The following is a 10,387-nucleotide window of genomic DNA, read 5'->3' as shown; positions in this document are numbered from 1 at the left end:
GGGTTTTTTTCTGGGAAAAGTTGATTTGGGTTTTTTAAGCTTTCTGACTGAAGCTACTAAAGAAACTAAGAATTAAATCATGTGTTAAGATGCAAAAATATGTGAAAATTAAGCACAAAACCAGAGAAAAGCATTTCAAACAGTAATTTTTATAAAATAGAAATCTAAAGTCAAGTCTGTATCTTTGATTTAACCTAATAACGTAATTTTATTCTTAAACATGTGATGCTTCAGTGTCTTTCAGCCCAATGGAAATGTCTCACACTAAAACTGCTGAAGGGAATTTAGGTTTCTTCAGGCAGGACTCCAAAAGACTATAAGCCCTGGCTCTAGGAAAATGAAAACTGCTGCAGCTGGTCCCACTTGAGCGGCTCTAAAAATTCAACCTTTCTTCTTGAAAAGTTTTTCCTCCATATCTTATTTTACAGTTAGGTTATTCTAACTAAGTATGCATGAGAATACACATATATTCCAACTCCCACACCTTCCTCTGCATTTCCGTATGTATTTTCTGAACTAATTGATACATCCATCTTGATTTAGCTGCTCTGCTCCATAACACACCCTCTTTGGCTTCTGTGCAGAGCTTTTTGGTTAATAAGCAAACAGGTAAATCAGACATTCTCTAATGAAAACAGGACTGTGCATCAGTATTAATTCCCCTCCCTCTGCCTCTCTTTCCAGCAAACACTTGGAAAACAGACAGAAGCCGCCGTCATGGGGAACAACAAACTTGACTTCGGAGTCAGCCCTTCAGCCCAAGGCTCAGCCAAATGCAAGCTGCTGTGCTGCTCTGCTCCCTTCATGAATGGACAATGTATCATTTTCCTGGTAGGACCACTGGCATACTGACTCTTGCTGAGGATGGGACTGATGCTCTTGCTGGCTTTGTCAGAAGTGCTCCTGGTTTGCTTTCATCTTGCAGCCAAGAACCAGTACAACACCTCTGCCAAGGTTTTCAGAGATGCTCCAAAACTTCCATGCTTATTTTCCCGCAGTAAATCAGAAGAGGAAGAGGCATTCCCATTCCTCTCATCATGTTGCTGTGTTTCTACTAATTGTGGATCTCCCTTTGCTCAAGGGGTATCAGAGGGAACTCCAATTACATCAGCATCACTCAGAAAAAGAAAAGGAATTACTTCAACTGGTTCACAAGACAGTATTTCTACAGGTAAAGGTTTTGTAATACAGAGGAGAGTTATTTGCTCCTTACAGACCAGAATAATTTTTTGAAGAGAATTCTTTCTGGCCTGTCTCCTGTGACATCATTGCCCACTGTTACTTCCCAACTGCTGCACCCTCAGAGGGGAATGATCAACAGAACATCAAGATACTTCAACTAACACAGTATGCAACCTGCTTGTTTGGGTTAAAACTGGTCTTCTTGGAATCAAAAGAATGCCTCAGACTTAGACACACTCTTCTGTGTCCATGTTGACTAGAAATCTGCTCTCATGACAGACAGGAAGACCACTGTAGCCACCTGCCTGGCACTAAGGATTCTAAGGCAGTTCTGAATTTTTTTGCCAGCAGAACAATGCTGAGGTGGTTGCATATTGCTTTTCTAAGTAAAAATAGCCTATCTCTATCACAGTATTATTTGCAGTTCTTGAGACATTGAAGAGTCTTAACTGAATGTCTCAAAATTGAGAATGCCAATATTGTTAGAATACATCACAGAATCTTAGTTTAGGGGTTGGAAGGGACCTTGAGAGATCATCGGGTCCAACCCCCCTGCCAAAGCAGCTCCCTAGGACATATCACCCAGATTGGAGATATTCAAGACCTGTCTGGACGCCTGAGATGGAGACTCCACCACCTCCCTGGGCAGCCTGCCCAGGGCTCTGTCACCCTCACTGTGTAAAAGTTCTTCCGCATGTTGGTGTGGAACTTCCTGTGCTCCAACTTGCAGCCATTGCCCCTTGTCCTGTGCCCACAGACCACTGAGAAGAGGCTGGCTGTTTTCCCCTGTGTCCCACACTTCAGATATTTAAAAACGTTAAGAAGATCCCCTCTCAGTCTTCTTTTCTCAAGGCTGAACAGCCCCAGTTCTTTCCAGAAGCCAAAATCAGCTGATATGTACAGCATTTTAGAGCAAAGGACCTTTTTTGCCAACAGCCTGGAGCACAGAGGGAAGCTTTCCACGCTTCCCAACATTTGGACTTTACAGACACCCCCTCCAGTCTAGTTAGGGTGTAACAGAGAGGGTGCACCCTCTCTGTGCACTTATCCCTGAGAAGTATTTTTCTTCTCCTGAAGTTCCTCGGTGACCTGTGGAAATTCATGGCTGGGGAAGATTGTGTGAGCCACATTTTGCAGAAGAATCTCTGCTCACTGCACTACAACATTGTTTTGCATTCAGTGGAGTAGAAATTATGTCACTCCTCTAAACACAAAGCAACAGAACTAAGGCTGTACAGAAGGTATGTGCCCTGTAGAAAAAGAGATGAATTCATGCAGATTTTTATATCAAAGTTCAGTCATGGTAAAACAGCCTTTACCAGGTAAGACACTTGACATTTTTCTCCCTCAACTGGGATGGAGACTCAAGTCCTTTGCTGGAGTTGAGTTTACTATTAAGAAAATCTTCACAAAGCTGAAAGTTTATTACAGTCTTGAAACTACAGCTTTTTTCAGGTATGGGTTATGAGCCAATTGTTACCTGAAGAACTACTGTGATAGAGAAAGTTGTGGTTCCTGGGCATTAGAACTTTGGGTTTGTGTATCTTCAGAGTAATTTATGGGGAGGGGACATATGTCTGGTTGTTTCTCAGTGAAACAAGCAACAAATTTCTCTGAGAATCTATTGACATCTTTTCAATAGTAAGATAAATCTGAAGAAAGTAAAAAATAACAGAAACCAGAATCCAAAGCTCAAGTTGTATAAAATTGTATCACCTCAGATCCACCTGATGGGTAGAAGTCTGAGCATAGGCCTTGTGTCATGTTACAGCACTGTACATAGCGAAGTCTTTGCTGAAAGGTGGTTGGGTTTGAAACTGCTTTCAGCTTCACAGGAAGACTATTTGCAGCCCTTTGTTCTATCAAATTGGGCTTGACATTGTTATGATCGTCAGCTGTTGCATAAACAAAGGTCTTTATGTTGGAGATACAATGGAAGACAGACTGTTAATGTTCTAAGGAACAGCTTTGCTTCTCTCCCATTTGTAAAAGAAACTCCTACTTGTGCTCATTTTTGTTTCCTCCCCTATACGAGTCTTGTTATCATTACAGGCACAGAAAATCACCTGATGAACACAAATGGCAAAACTGCTGGCAGCCCACAAGACAGTGGCTGAGGAACTCAACAACTCTTTTGCCTCAGTCTTCACCCGCAACCTTGACAGGACACCTCTCAAGTGGATGGACTGGGGGAGCAAAGTCCCTCCCATTGGTTAGAGAACATCAGGTTTGTGACCACCTGAACATACAGAAGTCTATGGGACATGACAAGATGCATTCCTGAGGGAATTAGCTGATGTAGTTGCCAAGCCACTCCCCATGATATCTGAAAAGTCACAGCAGTCAGGGGAAGCTCCCAGTGGCTGGAAAAAGGGAAAAATCAGATGAGGACTCTGGGAACAACCAGCCTGTCAGCCTCCCCTCTGTACCCAGGAAGAGCATGGAACAGATCCTCCAAGAAGCTATGCTGAGGCACATGGAAAACAGGGAGGAGATTTGAGACAGCCAGCATGGTTTCACCAAGTCTTATCTGACCAACCTGGTGGCTTTCTGTGATGGAGTAACAACATCCATGCACAAGGGAGGATGTCATATATTCCAAAAGGCCTTTGACACAGTCACACACAACATCCTTCTCTTTAAATTGGAGAGAGATGGACTTGGTGGGAGGGCCGATCAGGAACTGGCTGGCTGGGTGGTGGTGGTTTAAGCCCAGCTGGTAGTTAAGCCCCATGTGGCTGCTCTGACAGTGGAATGTGAGAGAGAATCAGCCAGGTGTTCAGCCATCCCCAGGAAAGCAGGGCTCCCTCACGCCTAACACTGACTTGGGAAGCCAAACACAGCCACTTTGAACATCCCCCACTTCCTCCTTCAGCTCTACATGCCGAGCATGCAGAGTACTCCCCCTGCTGTACTGCATCCAGCTCTGGGGTCCCCAGTACAGGGAAGACATGGAGCTGTTGGAGCAAGCCTAGAGGAGGGCCATGAAGATGATGAGAAGGCTGGAGCACCTCTGCCACCAAGACAGGCTGAGAAAGTTGGGCTTGTTCAGCCTGGAGAAGGCTCCAAAAACCCCTTACAGCACCTTCCAGTACCTAAAGGGGGCTGGTAAGAACGGTGGGGACAGACTTTTTAGCAGGTCCTGTAGGGTAAGGATGTTTAAGCTGAAAGAGGATGGGTTAAGATTAGGCATTAGGAAGAACTTCTACCCTGTCAGGCTGGTGAGGCCCTGGCACAGGCTGCCCAGAGAAGCTGCCGCTGCCCCCTCCCTGACAGTATTCAAGGCCAGGCTGGATGGAGCTAGTGGAGGGTGTCCCTGCCCATGGCAGGGGGTGGGACTAGATGGGCTTTGGGGTCCCCTCCAACCCAAACCAGTCTGTGAATTTATTATTCTAAAACACTAAGGCAGTGCACGTGCACAGGTACGGTCACTGTGGTACACAGCAATAACAGAAGTCTGTGTGCAAAAACACTTCACAGCAGAAACTAATAAATTCCATTTTATTAAATCACCTTATCACAATTCCTAAGTTATAAAAATAGTATTTATAATAATTATGGATGAAGCTAAATCCTAAGGTAAAACAGTTGTGCAATGCTCTTAAAATAGAGTAAAACTTCTTATGCATTTGAGAGGAGCAAAGTAGCTGACCCAGAAGTTCTTCCTTAAGACTGTTGGTCTGTACTTACCCCTCCCTGTATTTAGTTCTTGTTGACTTGAAGTCATATGGAAAGCTAACTTGAATGTCATCTAGGGAAGACTGAAAGAAGCAAGAATTTCTGTGCTGCTTAAGAAAACCAATGCAAAACATGGCCCCTTTTAGATAGAACATTTGAAAAAACAAAGCCAAATGCCAGCAACTGTTTGAAAGTGCACAGCATCTGAGAAATTTCATTCACTTCTGTTCCACATCTGCCACCAGAGCCTCTACTGCACTCCAGTCCAGTTTGCTGATACTTCCTGTGCTTTCAGAAATGCCATCAGTGTCAGTAATGCCCAGAGGAGAGGAATTCACAGGATGAGGGGCAGAGTCCTGTTGGAGGAAAAATGAGATGGATCACTGTGTATCATTCATGGACCAGACCTCTATGCAGCCAGTAGAAATGACCCCACTCTTTTCAAACATGTCCTAATTGAGTCACTTATCTGATTATTCTGCAGCAACTGCAATCTATTGTCCTGTTTATGCACTCCCACTAGCACCTCTTGCCTCAACAGACAACGTACCCATGCAGTTTTTATAAAGAACATTCATTTTCAAAGCTCACAAGAACGACTTTGCTAGTAAAGTTATAATGCAGTTACCCTGATCCATCATCATTTATGCCTCTGTCCATCTATCCCACCCACACATTTTGAATACAGAAACACCTTTTAAATAAAACAGAAGTAATCAAAGTGTTAAATGGCAGGTATCAAATCATTCCTGGAATAAGCAGGCATCCTACCAGAAACAAGGAGTCATGAGTATCTTCAAGTATTCTTCTCACATCATCAGGCACAGTCCACGGACTCACTATGTCTCGATCAGACTCTTCATCAACATCTTCTGTCTGAACTGCAGTGGCAACATGTAGAGTCTTTTGTTTTGAGGTTCCACTTACTCTGCACTCTTCAGCTGAGGAGAGAAAACAAGCCAACCATAGCATTGTGATGTTTCTTGCTGTTTTCTTCTGAGTACCTTGAAACTTCTCCAACAGCAGAAGCTTCAAGTCCTAAGAACAGAAGCTGCATAAACAGATGTAAAAACCTCATGCTTCATTGTCTGGAAACAATTTGGGGTTGTGACAAGAACATGCTGCTGGTCCCTTCCAGCCTCACAGGCTTCCCAGGGGAGACCACAGAGTGCAACAGGAATATTCAGGGTGCCTACAGCATCCAGGTCCTGTAGTGTTGTCTACAAGAAGGTACATTCCTACATTATTTGATAGAGGAATTAAACTATGTAAACGCTGTATTTGTGCCACCTACAAGACATGGAACTGCAGTGGAATCCTTACAGTAATAGAATATAGATACAAGAAGATGAAATCAAGAGCATGAAATCAGAGAAAGATCAACCTGCATTTAGAGTTTAAAAAAGAAAATGTATGGGAAGGAGGAAGAGATGACTTTCCACACACATAGAGGTCAGTGACTTACTCAGCAAAAATGCCTACCTGCTTACTATTGCTTGTCTCCCTTTCCTGCATTGCCAACAAACTGACTACCCAAACAGGATCTCTACTATGCCACTAGTGTAATTCTGGGATAAAGGAAAAAGTAATCAACCCACAGTATTTCCTAAGTTTCAGACTAATTCTCTCCTCAATTCTTTTCTGTATGACCAGAAACTCTGCTCTTGTAATCCTGCATCTGTTAAAGAATTTAATCAGTAGGAAACATTTATGGAGGAAACTTCTGTGGTTCCAGTTCTACACAGACAGGAATAGGGAAAAAAAGATCACTAAAATCCAGGCTTTTTTTAAAGGTAAGTCATTAATTCTTCTGCTCTGACATTATGATAAAATAGTATCTTAAACAGATACTCTACAGAGGTGTAGCCAAGACTTTAAAGGGCTCAGAAAGTAAGCAGCATAGAAAGGTAAAGGAGAGGCATGATACTTGTGCACTGCAGAGCTATCTAACTCTCCCTGAGGGTTCCAGCTGACAGAGAGACTGAAATCCTTTTGCCCTCATGACTCACAATGCCCATGTCAGGAAATCACTCAAATCTAGCACATTTGCTTCACTAATCTTGGAACTACTATCAGGCTAAAACCATTCAGGAGGTAAACAGAGGTGATTTCATCAGTTTCTAATGGAAAAGGGATTGTTATGTGAGGGAAAAAATGATGATTTTTATTCTTCTAAACAGATTCTGTATCTGAGGTCTGTGTTGCATAAATTCTATTCAGGATGCAGTCTGAAATCTGTTCTGTGTGTCTTAGTTCTCCCCTGTATTACACATCTGAACAGCACTATGTCATTGCTCTTTGTAACTTACAATGCCTAGAGTTAACAGGACAGCTTGCAGCACTCCTCATTCTTCCTCTGGAAAGACTTTTCTGTGGGACAATACCAGCATTTCCTGGAAAGTCAGAGAAAGCATTTCCCCCATTAGGTGCAGTAGATCAAAACTATTCAGAAGATACTTCAAAATTGTCATCTATGAGCTTGTTTGCTCGACCACGTGTACTCTTGCTGTGGCAAATTAAGCTACTTTGGATTTAGAAAGAGATTACAAGGAAAAGTAAGTCTTATCATTTAGCAGGTCAGTGACAGCAGAGTTGTAAAAGTGTCAGGACAAGAAACCTTCAGGATCATAAATCTGACTACCTACACAGGTGTTATTAAAGTTCCCCCCTCCCAAAATCCAAGAGTAATGTGAAGATCATCTTCACATTAGATGAAGTATAATGTACATGCCTTCATTAATAGGCTGCCCAGGGAGGTGGTGGAGTCTCCATCTCTGGAGATATTCAAGACCTGTCTGGACGCCTATCTGAGTGATATGTCCTGGGGAGCTGCTTTGGCAGGGGGGTTGGACCCGATGATCTCTCGAGGTCCCTTCCAACCCCTACAATTCTATGATTCTATGAGTCTATGATTAAGAAAGTTCTGTTCTTACCCCTGGACTGTGTGAAACCAAGTGTTGGGGTGAAACGTTGTGCTTTATGACCACAGCTGCGTTTGGCTGCAATTCTGCTCCATTCTGACGTAACTGGGCTGTTCAGAAGCCCTCTGCAACAAGACAACACACAAAAACAACAACAAAGCCCAAATACAATCACATACCATTCCTCCACACAACCTAGACCTAACAGAGCTTCTCTGGATAAGGTAAAAAGGCCACGGAAATCACCTTCAGCCCACTTAGCTGAGGATCAGAATCACATGCTGCTTGAGGGATCAGTGAGCCTCACCAGGATCAGAACTGCTGTCAATCACAGTAAAGAGATATCAAATTGCCTTTATAAAGAGATAGTTTAGGTCCAACAAAACTTAATAATAAGTTACTGCCACTCAAAGTGGCTTCCTGCATGACATTCCTTAGTGTTTCTAGGTATGGCAGGGCCAATCTTTTTTAAACAGCCTTTGGAAACCACCAGCAGGCTCAATAAAGCACTGACAACATTCAATTTAATAGCTCTGTCCTGCAACTTTGCCTGCTAAAGAGATGCAGAAATATTTAAGCCTGGAAGTTACAGGATTACCTAGAAAACATAAAACTGTATGTAGAAGAAAATGTATACTGCAATATACACCTGGATTACATACACACACACATTATATTAATGTGTATTTATCTATTCAATTAGAATAAATTCACCAATTTATAATACTCAAATACCATCATCTCCTCAAAAGGCAACAAGCACCAAAATTCAAAAGAAGAACCAGTAAAATTCTAGGTAATGAAAAAAATTAGAAGGGAGCAATCTAGTGAAGTCTATATGGAGACAAAGAAGTATTTTTACTTGCTTCTTGCTTGTCACTAGCTGCTCCTTTTATCAGTAACTATGTTGCTGGCTATAGTACAGTGGAATTGGGGCTGAGGAAAATGGATGAGGACATCAATTACAGCTCTGGCTGTAGAGCTGGCTTACTCTGTGCTCTGAAAGGCATTTTTAAAGATCCCTCCAACATGTGCATTACTGGCTGTAAGAAGACTGGTACAGCAATTTAAGACTCCTCTCACCAAGACAAAGTTTGTCTTTGACTCTGCCAGAATATTAAGCTTCTCTCATGCTAATCCTGTAGCAACTGGCTACTGGATTGCAGACAAATCTGAAGTGCTGTAAAAATACCAATATATTAGAGCAAGTGTCATGCTCAAAGTTGTTACCCTTTAGTAGATGCCATAAGCCTTTTCCTGTGCTCTTGGGTTGATCTTGTCCTGGACAATGGTCTATGTTCTTTTGCAGGTAACACCTCTGTTTCAGCTAACATTTCATTCATCAGAGAGAGTGCTTGTGATATTCTCATACTGTGATGCTCAGATAACAGGGCTCTGTGGAAAAATTATATATTATATATTAACTCATTCTATTACTCACTTAATTGAAGCTTGCTTCTGAGTCTTGTAAGGCCACATGGCAACCAGAACAGACAACATATTTTTGCAATTTCAAAGAAGACACACTAATCCTTTAAAGATCATTAGCAAAAGCTAAAACATTTATTAACAATGGTTTGTCAGAATGAATGAGTCAATGTTGGAGAAGAGGGGAAAAAAAAAACCCACCCAAAATGCTATTTTAGAAGTGAAAAATACAGTCAAACAATAAAACAGGTTCAGAGTTTTCCAAAATGGTAAAGCAAACAAATTATTTATGCTTTTGGTTGGAATGCCATGCATATCTGAAGTTTCATTGACGAGTGTTTTACCCTGGCTGAGAGCTGAGATCCATGCAGCTGCCTGCTCTTTAAAGGAAAACAGGAGGGGGAGAAGGGGGCGGGGGGAGGGTGGTGAGGCAAGGGAAGGGAAAAGGAAGGGGCAAATAACAACCCCAAAACCAAGAAACCAAAAGCCCGGGGGTTGGGATAAGGATAGTTTACTAGAATAGCAGAAAGATACAATATAACAATGCTAACAGGACTTTAGAGAAAAAAAAAATCTATGAAGCTGTTGATACACAATGCAGTTTCTCACTGAACCCACAGCTCAGGCCGTGCCACCCAGAGCCGTCCCGGGACCCGACCGTCCCCCAAAAACCACGCGTCCCGGAGCCGCCCCCTCTTTCTCCCCCCTTTATACTGAGCAGGACGTAATTGGCATGGAATACTCTCTTTGGCCAGTTCGGGTCACCTGTCCTGGCTTCGTCCCCTCCTTTCTCATTAGTAGAGAAATATGAAGAGCTGAGACAGTCCTTGACTGTCTGACAGCAACTAAAACCATCAGGGTGTTATCAGCACGGCTTTCATTTTAACTCTCAAACACAGCATTCCATCCGCTGCTACAAAAGAAGTTAACTCCATCCTGACCGAAACCAGGACAACAAGACAGTTAAAACTACCTCTTCCTTACATCACGAAGACTCATATATAAATAAGAATACCACAAGTTAATTTATAGCAACTTACCTGTCTTTTTCTTCTTTCTTCTTCTGGAATAATCTAATATCCTTTGAAGTGAGACTACAATGCTGTGCAAAAAAGGACAGTAATCATTAACTTACTAGGTATGGTGGTCTCATTCTAATCTCTCGTTATGAAAATGAC

General features: G+C 42.4%; 1 protein-coding gene across 1 annotated transcript in view; it reads right to left on the bottom strand.

The window, feature by feature from the left end:
- Nucleotides 1-4,662: 4,662 nt before the first annotated feature.
- CPLANE1 (ciliogenesis and planar polarity effector complex subunit 1) overlaps nt 4,663-10,387 on the bottom strand; it is a gene marked incomplete at its 5' end in the record, with an annotated part of 61,933 nt that continues 56,208 nt past the window's right edge. Inside the window, 6 exon segments of the mRNA XM_084278517.1 lie at nt 4,663-5,216; nt 5,632-5,801; nt 7,170-7,253; nt 7,794-7,906; nt 9,012-9,176; nt 10,250-10,311. Of these exon segments, the coding sequence (XP_084134643.1) occupies nt 5,079-5,216; nt 5,632-5,801; nt 7,170-7,253; nt 7,794-7,906; nt 9,012-9,176; nt 10,250-10,311 (732 nt within the window). The 3' untranslated portion in view covers nt 4,663-5,078.

This window comes from Gallinula chloropus (genome assembly GCF_964237585.1).
Source record: "Gallinula chloropus genome assembly, chromosome: Z".
Lineage (NCBI taxonomy): Eukaryota > Metazoa > Chordata > Aves > Gruiformes > Rallidae > Gallinula > Gallinula chloropus.
Note: the sequence above shows the minus strand (reverse complement) of the source record. Positions and strands in the feature narration are given on the sequence as shown.